Source organism: Panthera leo, chromosome D1 (genome assembly GCF_018350215.1).
Source record: "Panthera leo isolate Ple1 chromosome D1, P.leo_Ple1_pat1.1, whole genome shotgun sequence".
In the NCBI taxonomy this organism is placed as follows: domain Eukaryota; kingdom Metazoa; phylum Chordata; class Mammalia; order Carnivora; family Felidae; genus Panthera; species Panthera leo.
Genome location: NC_056688.1, coordinates 1960965 through 1979664, shown reverse-complemented (window position 1 = coordinate 1979664; position 18700 = coordinate 1960965). Strand labels below are relative to the sequence as shown.

The 18700-nt window shown below is 41.1% G+C and overlaps 1 protein-coding gene across 3 annotated transcripts in view; it reads right to left on the bottom strand.

Moving 5' to 3' along the window:
- Positions 1 to 18700, bottom strand: part of DYNC2H1 (dynein cytoplasmic 2 heavy chain 1) — a 342439-nt gene that overhangs the window by 74231 nt on the left and 249508 nt on the right. For all 3 annotated transcript variants that reach the window (XR_006193953.1, XM_042906646.1, XM_042906647.1), the window contains exon 84: positions 9484 to 9693. Coding sequence is in view for 2 of the 3 variants with exons in the window: in XM_042906646.1 (XP_042762580.1) it covers positions 9484 to 9693 (210 nt within the window). In the remaining variant the exon portion in view is untranslated. The remainder of the gene's footprint in view (positions 1 to 9483; positions 9694 to 18700) is intronic.

The following is an 18700-nucleotide window of genomic DNA, read 5'->3' as shown; positions in this document are numbered from 1 at the left end:
TTTCATTGGCTTCCATGTACTTGTTAGTTTTCTCTTTAACTTCTTGGTTAACTCATTCATTCTTTAATAGAATGTTCCTTAATCTTCAAGTATTTGTTGTCTTTCCAATTTTTTTCTTGTAGTTGATTTCAAGTTTCACGGTGTTGTGGTCTGAAAATATGCACGGTATGATCTCAATTTGTACTTTTGTACTTGTTGGGGGCTGATTTGTATCCCAGTATGCAATCTCCTCTGGCGAATGTTCCACATGCACTTGAGAAGAATGTATTCTGCTGCTTTAGGATGAAATGTTCTGAATATATCTTTTAAGTCCATCTGGTTCAATCCGTCATTCAAAGACACTGTTTCATTGTTGATTTTCTGCTTAGATGATCTGTCCACTGCTTTAAGTGGGGAGTCGAAGTCCCCTACTATTATTGTCAATGAGTTTATCTTTGTAATTGTTTTATATATTTGGGTACCTCCACGTTGGGGGCATAAATGTTTACAATGGTTGGACTCTCTTGGTGTACAGACCCCTTAATTATGATATAATGCCCTTCTTCATCTCGTTACAGTCTTTATTTTAAAATATAGATTGCCTGATAGGAGTATGGCAACTCCAGCTTTCCTTTGGCAACCATTAATGTGATAGATGGTTCTCCATCCTTTTATTTTCAATCTTAAGGTGTCTTTAGGTCTAAAGTGGTTCTCTTGTAAACAGCATATAGATGGATCTTGTTTTCTTATCCATCTATTACCCTATGTCTTTTGACTGGAGCGTTTAGTCCATTGACATTTAGAGTGAATACTGAAAGATACGAATTTATTGCCATTGTGTTGCCTGTAGAGTTGGAGTTTCTGGTGGTGTTCTCTGGTGCTTTCTAGTCTTTGTTGCTTTTGGTCTTTTTTGTTTTGTTTCATCTTTTCTCCCCTCAGAGACTCCCCTTTGAAATTTCTTGCAGGGCTGGTTGAGTGGTCACAAACTCCTTTAGTTTTTGTTTGTCTGGGAAACTCTTTATCTCTCCTTCCATTTTGAAAACAGCCTTGCTGAATAAAGAATTCTTGGCCGCATATTTTTTCCAATGCAGCATGTTTAATATATCCTGCCACTCTTTCTGGTATGCCATGTTTCTGTGGATAGGTCTGCTGTGAATCTGATCTGTCTTCCCTTATAGGTTAAGGACTTTTTTTCTTTGCTGCTTTCATGATTCTTTGTCTGTATATTTTGTAAATGTGACTATGATATGCCTTGTTGATGGTCCGTTTTTGTTGAATCTTTTTTTTTTTTTTTAAATTTTTTTTTTTTTTTTAACGTTTTATTTATTTTTGAGACAGAGAGAGACACAGCATGAACTGGGGAGGGGCAGAGAGAGAGGGAGACACAGAATCGGAAGCAGGCTCCAGGCTCTGAGCCATCAGCCCAGAGCCCGACGCGGGGCTCGAACTCACTGAACGTGAGATCGTGACCTGAGCCGAAGTCGGAAGCCCAACCGACTGAGCCACCCAGGCGCCCCCGTTTTTGTTGAATCTAATGGAAGTCTGTGCTTCCTGGATTTTGATGTCTGTGTCTTTCCCCAGGTTAGGAAAGCTTTCCACTATGAGTTGCTCACATAACCCTTCTACCCCTTTTTCTCTCTCTTCATCTTCTGGGACTCCTATGACTCAGATGTTATTCCTTTTTAATTAGTCACTTTGTTCTCTAATTCTTGTATCATGCTCCTTTGCCTTAGTTTCCCTCTTTTTTCCTGCTTCATTATTCTCCATAAGTTTGTCCTCTACACTGCTGATTCGCTACTCTGCTTCATCCATCCTTGCCACTGTGGCATACATTTGAGATTGCAGCTCAGTTACAACATTTTTTATTTCGCCCTGACTAGACTACTTATTTTATCTCCACACAAAGGGATTCTATGCTTTTTTCAACCCCAGTTAGTATTCTAGTATTTTTATGATTCTAAATGCGGGTTCAGACATCTTGTTGATATCTGTGTTAAGTCCCTGGCTATTTCTTCCTATTCTTTCTTTTGTGGTGAATTCCTTCTTTTTGTCATTTTGGAGGAAAAAAAAAATTAATAAAAAATAAAATTAAAAAAATTCAAAACAATTCAAAAAAATCAAATAAAGGAAGCTAGATCTTACATGTATTTTCGTCTGGTTGTTGAAATAAGCTTGAAAGAATAGAGAAAAAAGGGATAGAAAATAAAAAAGACAAACCATTAAAAATTAATAGAAAGGTATACAATAAAATAGAATAAAATGAAATAAAGTAAAATAGAATAAACAATTCACAAAAAAATAAAAATATGGAGTATATAGTAAAAGAAATTTTAAAACTTTTTCATAAAAACAGATAATGAAAATAATTTTTTTCTCTTTTTGCACCCAAGAATAAGAAAAAAAAAGGACTCGATGGACCAGCGCATAGAATGAAATTACATTCAGTTTCCCCTAGAAATCTAACTATGAAGCACTTTATAGTCTGTGCACTAAGCAGGCAGAGGGACTTGTAGTGGTCTTGTAGAGCATGTTCTTGGAGGGCACAGTTGGGTAAGCGCTTGGTGTGATAGCTCCATTCTCCACTAAGTGGTACTGCTTAGGTTACTGGGGTGGATCAGTGTGTGCGCATGTGCGTGTGCAGGAGAGGTGAAAATGGCATCACGCAGCTTCCCAGTCTCTAACACCAGAATTCTGTGCTCTCACCAAGCAGTCATCAGGCATGCCTCCTTTGTCTCTGGTTTCCATCCACTCCCCGCTTCTACACTGTCTATGTCCATGCTGTCAGCCTGCCAGGCAGTACCTCTCTCCCAAATTTGATGTCAGAAGGGGCTGTGCTTCCAAACCCCTCACTTCTGAGAGCCCTGCAGTTTGGACCTGCTCTAACCTTCTGGGGGAGGGTCTCCCCGAGCAATGGCTGGCTGCTGGCTGCCTCCAGGAATGCTCATGCAACCGTGCCACTGCAGAGGTCCAGAGACTGCCACCAGGTGCCAGCCTGCCCTAGAAAAAGTACGCACGACTGTGTAGCAGTAGTGGTTCAGGGACTATGACAAATCACAACACACAAATGGCACCAGGCTTCACTGTAACCTAATGTCCTTGTTCCAACACCACCAAACGTGGCTATTCTCCAGGGTCCATTGGCACCTATGCCCATGGAGAGACCACATAGCCTCTACCAAATGCCCTTCAAGCAGGTGAACCGTTTCTCCCCATGTGCCCCGAGGACCTCGCTGCCTGTTAATGGGGATTCACCTTTCCTCGCCACCAAAGCTCCACCAGCTATCGAGCTTTGGAGTTTCCAACTCTGTGCTCCCCTGTTTCTAGAGTCCTAATAGTGCTGAAACCCTCTCCTTTCTCCCTTTCTTGTTCAATCCCTTGTGGATGTTTCCACTCTTTCTCTTTCTCTCCAGCTGCTCTTGGGGGGCATGCTTTTCCTGCACTCCCCCCATCTCTGTCCTTTCTCTGCAATAGCTCCCTACCCTCCATGGCTTCTCTCTCCCCCAGTTCACCTCTTCGTGCCTCATATCTGCTGAGTTCTGTGGCTCAAGTTATGCAGATTGTTCTGTTAATCCTCAGATCAATTTTCTAGGTGTGCAGGATGGTTTGGTGCTGATCTAGCTGCACTTCAAGGACGAGAGAAGCAGAGAACTTCCACCTGCTCCACCATCTTGGCCCTTCCCTAGTACACACTTTTAACTTACTATGGTCTATCTTCAAATAACAATAAATATTAAGGGATGCTAATAAAACTTCAAATAATATTAATGAAACTTCACATATAGCATGAAAGTCTTATAACACTGTACTTCCATTTCCACTGCTAAATTAAGAAAAAAGGACAAAGAGAAGAATAAACTCTAAAGTTAAAATCTCTTCTAAAAAAAAAAAAAGTATATGTTCTCTTATCATGCACAAAAATGGTATTAAGTTAGGTATACTGAAAGAGAATTCCAAGATACTGGAGATTCTGGGTCTTCACAGGCCCCTGTGCTCTTATGTACATCAGTAGGAACTGATTTCCATTTGTACGTTTATCTAACAGAATTCTAGTTATAAGTGAAGCGAGAGACGAGGAGATGGGGCAATTCCATGCCAGCATTTGTAAGCCTTTGGAGAGGAGTATGTGGAGTTCAATGCTCACAAAGCAGGTGAGTGTCTCTTAGAACAAAGACCACTGTGTAGCTGTGTGATATAAGTAATGAGTAAGTGGTGGACAGGGTGGGAAGAACACAGATGTAGGAAACACCATGGGGATTGCAGTGTGGGCTCTGACACTTTATAGGATAGCATCCCCTTTCTGCTTTAGTTTTCTAAGTAGAAGGGGGATGATGAGAGCAGAAGATGAGCAAAGGGCTACAAAAGTGCTCTGAACTGGTAAAGTTTATGTAAAACGTGTGGTACTACTTTAATAGAAAAACGCCAATCATTCACTATTAATGATTATCATTCGGTTAAACATTTGATGACTTTTTAAAGCACTATTTGCATGAAGGTAGGTAAACTTTAGAAGAGGGAGCAATGATGGGGGTGGTCATCAACACTGGTGGGTGGGGCAGGGAAGCCTGAAGGTAACCACGGCTCCCACCTGTCTTCACAGAGTTCTGACCACAGACGGTGTGGGCACGCAGCAGAACCACGTCAATGTCTGACAACACGCAGAGTCAGGGTAACACAGAGTGTGATCACCACAGTCAGGGTTGGGGCCTAGGTGCTGTGGGTGCACCTGGTCTGGAGGACCCACTGTGAGACCCCTGCTGTCAAGGAGACCAGGGCAGGGACAGGAGTAAAGGACACACTGTGCAGCAGAGGAGATCTTAACTCTTAGACGCCCTGAGCCTCGGCAGTGCAGCTCCGTATGTAGAGATGCCCATCTGAACAGAGTGCACTGTTCAGCCAGAAGGACGAAATGATTTTGTACTGTATCTTTTCAATTCTTAGCTTTTAAATTGTAATTTAAAGCCTATGTCCTAATATGAAAAGAAGAGTAACAATATTTTACAGTATTGTTGTCTTTAACAAACATTGTAAGTATTGTGACTTTTTACAAAAGAAGTTTTAGTAGATTATCAGAATCTGTCAAACAAATAAAAGTAATAATTCTCTTAAGAAAAGTCTTACTCCAATCATGTCAGACACAGTAAAGAAAATGTCAAGTACTGAACTATTTCCTAAATTACATTAAATCATATCACTTAATACAGAACTTGTCACATTCAAATGTAATAAAACATTTACTTTTTATCTTGAAAGAAATGGGATAGTACTGGACCCACAATTTTTGGTAAAACTCATTGGAAAGTAAATGTCAGAAACTATTTTACGGATCTTGTCTTGGTGAAGGTCAGCCTGGTCTCAGCGGAGTCTCATCAGACACCCGGACACATCTCGAGACACTCTCTGGGGTATAATATAAATATGCTTTGCACGACATACTTTCATCCTCGGAAAGAAGTTTAATCAATTTGTTTTCAATATCACTGTTTTTGAAATACTTTTTGGCAAATTACAAAAAGTATTTCAAAAACAGTGATATTTTAGAGGCTGCATATCTCAATTCCAAGTGTAACACACAAACCTTCATTTAATACATTAATGAAGATTGTTTACACCCTCAACTCACCGTAATGAAGAAGTCATCCGGCCCTGTGCTGTGCCAAGTGTGCAAACACTGAGTAGAGCTCAGTGAGCCAAAGAAGAGAAAGACTTGCTATCAAGAATGAAAAATCTATGACCTCGCGAAAAACACCATCCCTTGGTCCTACTCATGGGAAATGTTCACATAATAAAGCCCATTGAATTTTTTATCTTTCAATATGGTCTTAATGTAAGCCACATTATTATACAATTATAAAAAATATTTCATTTTTTCAAGTGTTTATGCCCAAATTCACCCAGATGGTTTACAGGCCAGGTATGCCGATTAACACCACATATGACCCCCTCGATTACCCCACTCCAGGCCCTAACCACCTCTTGCTAGGGTGACTACACAATAACGTATGTGGCATCCCTACTTCTGTTAACTCGTTTTGCAGTGTTACCAGTCAGCTACTCCAAAAGCAGCTTTTTACATAAAAAAGTTCTCTTAAAGTAACAGTAACAAAAACAACTAAAATTTAGAGGGTGCTTGCTCTAAAGTGCCAAGCACTTTACCTATGAGTCAATTTAATTTCCATACCAATCCCTTAGAGTAGGTACCATTATTATCCTTATTTGACAAATAAGAAAACTAAGTTTAGGGGCACCTGGGAGGCTCAGTGGGTTAAGCATCCGACTCTCGATTTCGGCTCAGGTCATGGTCTCATGGTTTGTGGGATGGAGCCCCCCGTGATGCGGAGCCTGCTTGGGATTCTCCGTCTCCCTCTCTCTCTGCTTCTGCCCTGCTGGCATGCGCGCACACGCCTTCTCTCCCTCTCTCTCAAAAGAATGAAATCATGCCATTTACAACAACATGGATGGAACTGGAAAGTATTATGCTAAGTGAAAGAAGTCAGTCAGAGAAAGATAACATGTTTTCACTCATATGTGGAATTTGAGAAACTTAACAGAAGACAACGGGGGAAGGGAAGGGGAAAAAATGGTGTCAAATAGAGGGCGAGGCAAACCATAAGAGACTCTTAAAGACAGTGAACAAACAGGGTTGCAGGGGGGTGGGGTGGGTTGGAGGATGGGCTAGATGGGGGATGGGCACTGAGGAGGGGACTTGTTGGGATGAGCACTGGGTGTTGTATGTAAGTGATGAACCATGGGAAATCTACTCTCAAAACAAAGAGCTCACTATAAACTCTGTAGGTTAGCTAACTAGACAATAAATTATATTAGAAAATCATAATAAACTTAAAAAAAAAGTTTAGAGAGGCTTACGTGACTTGCCCACAGTCACACAGCTCCTAAGTGGCAGACAGACCTATTCCACAGGCCACATTCTTAGCCATTCTGTGTCATTATTTCTACATAAAAATACTCTTATTGCCTACAGATTTTAATCCCAACACCTTTTCTTCGGCTTTTTAAAAGCCTGAAGATCTGACCTAAGCTTAATTTTCTACACTCCACTGTACACGAGTCCCCCTGAACTCTGTTCTCTACTGTACAAGCGGTGTTCTGCCATCAGTGTTACTCTCCTCCTACACCTAATTCCAATGTAATTAAATGTAACACCATACATCTTGCCCTTAGGCAGCATGTAGTTGGATTTTAAAGAAATACACTCTCATGAAGATTAAAGTGTTGATAAATTTACATCTTTTACATTTATATGGAAGGGAGACCTGCCTGGGTTCATCTTGACTGTACAACTACTGGTGTAATAGTTAAGCATTTAATACCTGTGTGTCTCTGGTTAGGTCACTTAACACATTCTGCCTCAGGATCCTCACACTAGAATAATGTTAACAGTAGCACCACCTTGTATTGTTAATGTGGTGATTAATGAGCTAATTAACGGAAAGTTCTTCAAAGCTCTTAGAATCCCGTGTTTCCTTGAAATGGTAAGAAGCTTTCATGATAGGTGATGTATCTACTTTAAATTAAAAATCAATTAGATACAACTTCTAGTGTAACATACTATAGTATTTTGATTATGATTGATTCAAGTAGTTGTAGCAACGCCATCTTCTATGTTCAAATAGACCAGACTTTAAGTTGAGCATCAGGGTTTTCCCTATGTTAAGGGTAAACGGTGTCAGGGCGTGGGGGGAGAATCAGACTCTTTTCTAAGTTCCTATAGAACCCAGGGACATCTTCTCCAGATGCCAAGTTCTGCAGGGTTTATGTTCTCCAAGTCACTAAAATAAACCTATGGCAGATACTCCAATCATTTTGTTTCTCCCTATGGATCTGTGATACATGGATTTTACTGACGTGTACATGTCTGTACATACACACATACATACATGTTACACACATGCTAATTATTCAGCAAGAGACATGATTTCCCTTTCTTCTGCTAAAAGTACCTTGATTTTTCCACCAGATAACCATCCCTCCCTTACTTGCAGTATACACGTTAACAGATGAAGCTGAATCTATCTCCAGCTGCTGGGACGGGCATTCAGGCGAAGCCCTACCGATGAGAGCTTTGCAAATCCTGCCCAGAGAACAACCAAGGGACTACACAAGCCAATCATTTTGGATTACAGCTAATCCCAAGATTTTTGCTTGAGTTACCGGGAAAAAGGTTTCTTTTCTGTTGGACTTGGGAGCTCAGAGGATAATAAGACTCAGACTGCCAGGATACCACCATGTACAGAGAACCTGCCCCAAAGTGAAATCAACACACATACATACATATACACACACACACACACACACACACACACATAGACACACGCATACATATATACACATCCACTCATACATACACACATGCATATATACACACATACATATAAATGTACACATGCATACATACATACACATCCATCCATACACACATACATATACACACACACACACATGCATACACACATACATATACACACACACACATGCATGCATAATACACACATACATACACATATACACACACACGCATGCATATACACATATATACACACCCATCCATACATGCACACACACACATACACACACATGCATACATGCATACATACATATATATGTACACATGCATACATATACACACATCATATATACACACACATACATATATACACATCCATCTATATGTACACACATACATATATGCATACACATAACATATATACACATCCACCCATATGTAGACACGTACATATATACACATACATATATACACACATACACACCCATCCATACTTACACACATACATATATACACACACATGCACACATACATATATACACACATGCATATATACACATCCATCCATACGTATACACATACATATATACACACATACATATATACACACATGTGCATACACACCTACATGTATACACGCATGCATACATACACATACATATATACACACATACATATACATATATCCATATGTACACGCACATGTACATATATACACACCCACCCATCCATACACACATACATATATATACACACATACATATACACATACACACATATATACACATACATACATATATATACACACATACGCATTCATATATACACATCCACACACACACATACATATACAAACATACACACCTATGTGCATATATACACATACATACATATATACAAAAACACATGCACACATATACATGTGTGTATGTCTATGCACTCACATACGACGTGCCTAGACAGGTAGATAAACAACACAAGCTAAGATCCTAGTGACAATTTGAAGCCCCTGCCTCAAGCTGACTTCATGTTGGCCCCCCTGGAATCCTCCACTTATATCAGCCAATGAATTCCTACCTGGCTTAAGCTAGTTTGACTTGGATTTTCTATTACTATTAACTGTAAGACTTGACAAATGTATACATAATGGAACAGTCACTTTTTATAAGGAAATAAAAACACGTGTCCTTAAGTGGGCTTACCTTTTGGTTTAGTAAAGCGCTGGCCAGTTTCTGTACTTCTGAACTCAGTAAGGTGGTCCCTCTGATGACTTTGCTGAGAGCGGCAAGAGACTGGTGGACGGTCTGCACTAAGCGAATGGCATTGAACTGTTCCAGGACGATGAAGGACAGTACTGGAGACCCTTGTCGATCGTTAGGAGGACACACCTTCTGATGAATCAGGTTGGAGTTCTAAAAGAACAGTATGCCATGTCATCCTTCTGGAAACGTGGCATAAACTACTGACACCACAACACTTCACAAGGTACTAAGATCCTCTGTGGTCCCACTCGGTTTTGAAACCCTGGTGTCTTAAGGTGGCCGCATGTGTTACATGTGGAACCACACAGGAAAGGGGGTAGGCAGGGGTCTGGGGGAGCCACACTTAGCAGCAGTGGTCCGCATAGCAGCAAGAATGGGGATCGATGGCCCCTCTGAGCCAATGCAGAGAGCACAGTACAGCTACACTACGAATACACAGAGAAGAAATCACGCTTTCAAACAAATGTGAATGGATATTTAATTCAAATACGTAGGAGCTAAAATCACCATGAATAAATTACAACATCCAAACAGCATAATTTGTGGTGAAACTACTGAGGGATTACAGTTATATCTTTAGTCAGCTGATTATTTTAGGGAAAGCCTTTTTCTAATGACTAAATACATTTGAGTAAATTGTGTTCCTTTGAAGAATGGCTTTGACATTTTAAAGTTCATCTTGTCATTAAAAAGCTAAGTGTATTCAGAGAAAATCATTATGTGATTATGGAGCTGCTGGGGGAAATGGTTATGGATACTTTAAATCTTAACTATGAAGCAAGGATTATCTTTTAGACAAGGAAACCTACCCTAACTGGGCACAAAATAGGTGCAAATCCAGGATTTTGTATTTTAACTGAAATAATTTTCTAACTAGGATACTATATTAGACTTAAGTAAAATGACACACGAAGTAGTATTTTGTTTTTAACAGAGATTTTAGAAGATGGTTCTCTCTCAGAGTATTTTTGTCACCCATGGAAATTCTAGCATTGACTACGCCAAAGGTTAGCAATTTTTCCCACAAAGGTCCAGAGAGCAAACACACCAGGCTTTGTGGGTCCTAAGTTCTCTGTCATAATTACTCAACTATGCTGTTGTGGTGTCGAAGTGGCCACAGACAGCACAGAAATGAAAAGACAAGGCAGGGTTTCAATAAAACTATTTCCAGAAAATGAGGGCAGGTGTGTCCCTTGGGTGGTACTTTGCCAGGCTCTAGGGGACATTATCACTGACTCATGCATTGGTCTATGTGACATCAAGGTCCTCTGAGATATGTGACTTGATGACACTGGTAAGACTGCGGTCTCTTGTACGTTTACCCGCGGTGTATGCAACAATGACCAACAAGTGCACAGAGGCGGTGGTTTCTCCTGGTCACATGGCCATGTCTTTGTCCAACATACTTTTTCTAGGATAAGGAAGATATTAAAAGACTCAACATACAATCATTTTAAAGAGCCAAAAAACAAACTAGAAACAGACACAACAGATAGGTAGTTCTACAAAGGTTACAGAAAAGGGGGTAATATCTTCATTTCCATGCAGTAGTAAGTTCACTTTCATCCTCTGGTAATTCTTCATTCTTCTCTAGATAACTATTTCCTAAAATCTTTCTGGGGCAGAAACCACCTTTCCTGAGTCTTAATCCCTATGATTAAGCCCAAACCAAGAGTTTACTCAATTCAAAAACAGAAATGAGTGTGTGACTTAAGGTTTCAGTTAAGGGAGTGCTTCATTCTTGCGATCACGGGGAGGCTCGGGGAGAGCACACGGCTAACGAGAGACACTCCAGGGCCACGCAGATCCCACTGGGCCTCCGGATAAGAGACAATGGTTTCTTTCCAGCAGCCGGAAACTAAGAGACCCCAAGGTAGAGTAGAGAACAGGTGCAGTGGTTCTGGGACAACAGGGGGACGGCTCTTTCTGTCTGTCTGTCTCTCTCTTTCTCTCTCTCTCACACACACACACACACACGTGTAACACATATATAAACGCGTTCCTAATCAGACACACATAGGTAACACGTACATGTAATCTATATACAAACCCATTCCTAAATAGACACACGTATGTACTGCATACATATAATGCATATAAGTATAAATGCATTCTTAATGAGAAGGGCAAAAGTTTGACATTCCTGGAAGAAACTATGTCTCTCCAGAAGTGGATTTCTGACAAGACTGTGGAAGGGAAAGGGGAGGAAGGGAACAAAAAAGGAAATAAAATAGGACTAAGTTCTAAGAGGAAGTTCAAGGGCAGAAAGAACCGACAGCCCATTACCAGGTCAGATGGCTGCTCTGTCATTTCATTTCACTGGTCAAACACAGCTTTACTAAACGTGGTAACGACTGACTATTCCTAGGATCTATGCCAAGGTCCTGAATGAACCAAAGGAATCCAAACGAGCCATGTTTGTTATTTATTTAGTTTTAATTTTTTTTAAAGTTTATTTATTTTTGAGAGAGAGAGAGACAGACCATGAATGGGGGAGGGGCAGAGAGAGAGCGAGACACAGAATCCAAAGCAGGCTCCAGGCTCTGAGATGTCAGCACAGAGCCCGACGCAAGGCTCGAACTCACAGACCGCGAGATCATGACCTGAGCTAAAGTCGGACGCTCAACTGAATGAACCACCCAGGCGCCCCCAAACCAGCCACGGTCTTTTTTTTTTCAATATAGGAAATTTATTATCAAATTGGATTCCATACAACACCCAGTGCTCATCCCAAAAGGTGCCCTCCTCAATACCCATCACCCACCCTCTCCTCCCTCCCACCCCCCGTCAACCCTCAGTTTGTTCTCAGTTTTTAAGAGTCTCTTATGCTTTGTCTCTCTCTCACTCTAACCTTTTTTTTCTTTTTCCTTCCCCTCCCCCGTGGGTTTCTGTTATGTTTCTCAGGATCCACATAAGAGTGAAACCATATGGTATCTGTCTTTCTCTGTATGGCTTATTTCACTTAGCATCACACTCTCCAGTTCCATCCACATTGCTACAAAGGGCCATATTTCGTTCTTTCTCATTGCCACATAGTATTCCATTGTGTATATAAACCACAATTTCTTTATCCATTCATCAGTTGATGGACATTTAGGCTCTTTCCATAATTTGGCTATTGTGGAGAGTGCTGCTGTAAACATTGGGGTACAAGTGCCCCTATGCATCAGTACTCCTGTATCCCTTGGGTAAATTCCTAGCAGTGCTACTGCTGGGTCATAGGGTAGGTCTATTTTTAATTTTCTGAGGAACCTCCACACTGCTTTCCAGAGTGGCTGCACCAATTTGCATTCCCACCAACAGTGCAAGAGGGTTCCCGTTTCTCCACATCCTCTCCAGCATCTATAGTCTCCTGATTTCTTCATTTTGGCCACTCTGACTGGTGTGAGGTGATATCTGAGTGTGGTTTTGATTTGTATTTCCCTGATGAGGAGCAACGTTGAGCATCTTTTCATGTGCCTGTTGGCCCTCCGGATGTCTTCTTTAGAAAAGTGTCTATTCATGTTTTCAGCCCATTTCTTCACTGGGTTATTTGTTTTTCGGGTGTGGAGTTTGGTGAGCTCTTTATAGATTTTGGATACTAGCCCTTTGTCTGATATGTCATTTGCAAATATCTTTTCCCATTCCATTGGTTGCCTTTTAGTTTTGTTGATTGTTTCCTTTACTGTGCAGAAGCTTTTTATCTTCATAAGGTCCCAGTAATTCATTTTTGCTTTTAATTCCCTTGCCTTTGGGGATGTGTTGAGTAAGAGATTGCTATGGCTGAAGTCAGAGAGGTCTTTTCCTGCTTTCTCCTCTAGGGTTTTGATGGTTTCCCGTCTCACATTCAGGTCCTTTATCCATTATGAGTTTATTTTTGTGAATGGTGTGAGAAAGTGGTCTAGTTTCAACCTTCTGCATGTTGCTGTCCAGTTCTCCCAGCACCATTTGTTAAAGAGACTGTCTTTTTTCCATTGGATGTTCTTTCCTGCTTTGTCAAAGATTAGTTGGCCATATGTTTGTGGGTCTAGTTCTGGGGTTTCTATTCTATTCCATTGGTCTATGTGTCTGTTTTTGTGCCAATACCATGCTGTCTTGATGATGACAGCTTTGTAGTAGAGGCTAAAGTTGGGGATTGTGATGTCTCCTGCTTTGGTCTTCTTCTTCAAAATTACTTTGGATATTCGGGGCCTTTTGTGGTTCCATATGAATTTTAGGACTGCTTGTTCTAGTTTCGAGAAGAATCCTGGTGCAATTTTGATTGGGATTGCATTGAATGTGTAGATAGCTTTGGTTAGTATTGACATTTTGACACTATTTATTCTTCCAATCCATGAGCAGGGAATGTCTTTCCATTTCTTTATATCTTCTTCAATTACCTTCATAAGCTTTCTATAGTTTTCAGCATACAGATCTTTTACGTCTTTGGTTACATTTATTCCTAGGTATTTTATGCTTCTTGGTGCAACTGTGAATGGGATCAGTTTCTTTATTTGTCTTTCTGTTGCTTCATTGTTAGTGTATAAGAATGCAACTGATTTCTGTACATTGATTTTGTATCCTGCAACTTTGCTGGATTCATGTATCAGTTCTAGCAGACTTTTGGTGGAGTCTGTCGGATTTCCCATGTATAGTATCATGTCATCTGCCAAAAGCGAAAGCTTGACTTCATCTTTGCCAATTTTGATGCCTTTGATTTCCTTTTGTTGTCTGATTGCTGATGCTAGCACTTCCAACACTATGTTAAACAACAGCGGTGAGAGTGGGCATCCCTGTCGTGTTCCTGATCTCAGGGAAAAAGCTCTCAGTTTTTCCCCATGGAGGATGATGTTAGCTGTGGGCTTTTCATAAATGGCTTTTATGATGTTTAAGTATGTTCCTTCTATCCCGACTTTCCCAAGGGTTTTTATTAAGAAAGGGTGCTGAATTTTGTCAAATGCCTTTTCTGCCTCGATTGACAGGATCATATGGTTCTTCTCTTTTCTGTTATTAATGTGATGTATCACGTTGATTGATTTGCGAATGTTGAACCAGCCCTGCATCCCAGGAATGAATCCCACTTGATCATGGTGAATAATTCTTTTTATATGCTGTTGAATTCGATTTGCTAGTATCTTATTGAGAATTTTTGCATCCATATTCATCAGGGATATTGTCCTGTAGTTCTTTTTTACTGGGTCTCTGTCTGGATTAGTAATCAAAGTAATACTGGCTTCATAGAATGAGTCTGGAAGTTTTCCTTCCCTTTCTATTTCTTGGAATAGCTTGAGAAGAATAGGTACTATCTCTGCTTTAAATGTCTGGTAGAACTCCCCTGGGAAGCCATCTGGTCCTGGACTCTTATTTGTTGGGAAATTTTTGATAACCCATTCCATTTCTTCGCTGGTTATGGGTCTGTTCAAACTTTCTATTTCCTCCAGATTGAGTTTTAGAAGAGTATGGGTGTTTAGGAATTTGTCCATTTCTTCCAGGTTGTCCAGTTTGTTGGCATATAATTTTTCATAGTATTCCCTGATAATTGTTTGTATCTCTGAGGGATTGGTTGTAATAATTCCATTTTCATTCATGATTTTATCTATTTGGGTCCTCTGCCTTTTCTTCTTGAGAAGCCTGGCTAGAGGTTTGTCAATTTTGTTTATTTTTTCAAAAAACCAATCTTGGTTTCGTTGATCTGCTCTCCAGTTTTTTTAGATTCTATATTGTTTATTTCTGCTCTGATCTTTATTATTTCTCTTCTTCTGCTGGGTTTAGGCTGCCTTTGCTGCTCTGCTTCTATTTCCTTTAGGTGTGCTGTTAGATTTTGTATTTGGGATTTTTCTTGTTTCTTGAGATAGGCCTGGATTGCAATGTATTTTCCTCTCAGGACTGCCATTGCTGCATCCCAAAGCGTTTGGATTGTTGTATTTTCATTTTCATCTGTTTCCATATATTTTTAAATTTCTTCTCTAATTGCCTGGTTGACCCACTCATTCTTTAGTAGGGTGTTCTTTAACCTCCATGCTTTTGGAGGTTTTCCAGACTTTTTCCTGTGGTTGATTTCAAGCTTCATCGCATTGTGGTCTGAAAGTATGCATGGTATGATTTCAATTCTTGTATACTTATGAAGGGCTGTTTTGTGACCCACTATGTGATCTATCTTGGAGAATGTTCCATGTGCACTCGAGAAGAAAGTATATTCTGTTGCTTTGGGATGCAGAGTTCTAAATATATCTGTCAAGTCCATCTGGTCCAATGTATCATTCAGGGCCCTTGTTTCTTTATTGACCGTGTGTCTAGATGATCTATCCATTGCTGTAAGTGGAGTGTTAAAGTCCCCTGCAATTACCACATTCTTATCAATAAGGTTGCTTATGTTTATGAGTAATTGTTTTATATATTTTGGGGGCTCCCGTATTCGGCGCATAGACATTTATAATTGTTAGCTCTTCCTGATGGATAGACCCTGTAATTATTATATAATGCCCTTCTTCATCTCTTGTTACAGCCTTTAATTTAAAGTCTGGTTTGTCTGATATAAGTATGGCTACTCCAGCTTTCTTTTGGCTTCCAGTAGCATGATAAATAGTTCTCCATCCCCTCACTCTCAATCTGAAGGTGTCCTCAGGTCTAAAATGAGTCTCTTGTAGACAGCAAATAGATGGGTCTTGTTTTTTTATACATTCTGATACCATGTGTCTTTTGGTTGGCGCATTTAGTCCATTTATATTCAGTGTTATTATAGAAAGATATGGGTTTAGAGTCATTGTGATGTCTATGTTTTATGCTTGTAGCGATGTCTGTGGTACTTTGTCTTACAGGAGCCCCCTTAGGATCTCTTGTAGGGCTGGTTTAGTGGTGATGAATTCCTTCAGTTTTTGTTTGTTTGGGAAGAGCTTTGTCTCTCCTTCTATTCTAAATGACAGACTTGCTGGATAAAGGATTCTCGGCTGCATATTTTTTTCTGTGCATCACATTGAAGATCTCCTGCCATTTCTTTCTGGCCTGCCAAGTTTCAGAAGAGAGATCAGTCACGAGTCTTATAGGTCTCCCTTTATATGTTAGGGCACGTCTATCCCTCGCTGCTTTCAGAATTTTCTCTTTATCCTTGTATTTTTCCAGTTTCAGTACGGTATGTCGTGCAGAAGATCGATTCAAGTTACGTCTGAAGGGAGTTCTCTGTGCCTCTTGGATTTCAATGCCTTTTTCCTTCCTCAGATCAAGGAAGTTCTCAGCTATTATTTCTTCAAGTACACCTTCAGCACCTTTCCCTCTCTCTTCCTCCTCTGGAATACCAATTATGCAAATATTATTTGTCTTTAGTGCATCACTTAGTTCTCTAATTTTCCCCTCATACTCCTGGATTTTTTTATCTCTCTTTTTCTCAGCTTCCTCTTTTTCCATAATTTTATCTTCTAGTTCACCTATTCTCTCCTCTGCCTCTTCAATCCGAGCTGTGGTCATTTCCATTTTATTTTGCATCTCATTTAAAGCGTTTTTCAGCTCCTCCTGACTGTTCCTTAGTCCCTTGACGTCTGTAGCAATAGATTCTCTGCTGTCCTCTATACTGTTTTCAAGCCCAGTGATTAATTTTATGACTATTATTCTAAATTCACTTTCTGTTATATTATTTAAATCCTTTTTGATCAGTTCATTAGCTGTTGTTATTTTCTGGAGATTCTTGTGAGGGGAATTCTTCCGTTTGGTCATTTTGGATATTCCCTGGAGTGGTGCGGACCTGCAGGGCCCTTCCCCTGTGCTGTGGTGTATAACTGGAGTTGGTGGGCGGGGCCACAGTCAGACCTGATGTCTGCCCCCAGCCCACCGCTGGGGCCACAGTCAGACTGGTGTGTGCCTTCTCTTCCCCTCTCCTAGGGGCGGGATTCACTGTGGGGTGGCGTGGCCCGTCTGGGCTACTTGCACACTGCCAGGCTTGTGGTGCTGGGGATCTCGCGTATTAGCTGGGGTGGGTAGGCAAGGTGCACGGGGGCGGGAGGGGCAGGCTTAGCTCGCTTCTCCTTAGGCGATCCACTTCAGGAGGGACCCTGTGGCAGCGGGAGGGAGTCAGACCCGCTGCCGGAGGGGTGGCTCCACAGAAGCACAGCCTTGGGTGTTTGCACGGAGCGAGCAAGTTCACTGGCAGGAACTGGTTCCCTTTGGGATTTTGGCTGGGGGATGGGTGAGGGAGATGGCGCTGGCGAGCGCCTTTGTTCCCGCCAAACTGAGCTCTGTCATCCGGGGGCTCAGCTACTCTCCCTCCCTTTGTCCTCCATCCTTCCCACTCTCTGAGCAGAGCTGTTAATTTATAACCTCCCAGATGTTAAGTCCCGCTTGCTGTCGGAACACACTCCAGCGGGCCCCTCCGCTTTTGCCAGCCAGACTCGGGGGCTCTGCTTCAGCCACGTCTTAATGCTCATTTCATTTAGTTTAGATCCATTTAGTTTCATTTAGTTCAGTTACGATTAGTTACAATTATTATTAATGGAGCAAGCAGAGCTCAACCAGGACAGGTGGGTGTCATCACCCAATAAACTGCTGAAGAACTAAAGTACAGGGGCAGCCTCGGTAGTGACACTGACAGCAAGCAAGGCCAAGGCTGAACAACAAGGGAGGGGAGCAGCTGTTACATCTTCTGAGAAGAAAACGACGGGAAGCTAGGGAGAGCTAACATAAAAAAAAAAAAAAAAAAAAAAAAAGAAAGGAGTTTTTGTTTCAGGTATAAATTATTTGCCAATTTCCTAATGCCTTGAAAATGTCATAGTTTTTTTTTTTTTAACGTTTATCTATTTTTGAGACAGAGAGAGACAGAGCATGAATGGGGGAGGGTCAGAGAGAGGGAGACACAGAATCTGAAACAGGCTCCAGGCTCTAACCTGTCAGCACAGAGCCCTACGCGGGGCTTGAACTCACGAACCGCAAGATCATGACCTGAGCCAAAGTCGGACGCTTAACCAACTGAGCCACCCAGGCGCCTTGAAGATGTCATAGCTTTTATGTACCAACCAAAGATGTCCACAAAAGCAAACCCAGCAGCAGTCCCAGGGAGGATGGCACTGGCGGATGTCGCTGTGAATGGCCCTTTCCCCACTGTCCTTACCCCTAGGTTCCCTGACAGCCATTTTCACATCAAACGTGGGTATGCACAATAACGTGGTACGTGTTTTTTGAAAAACCATTTGTCCCTTGTACAAAACAGAACATT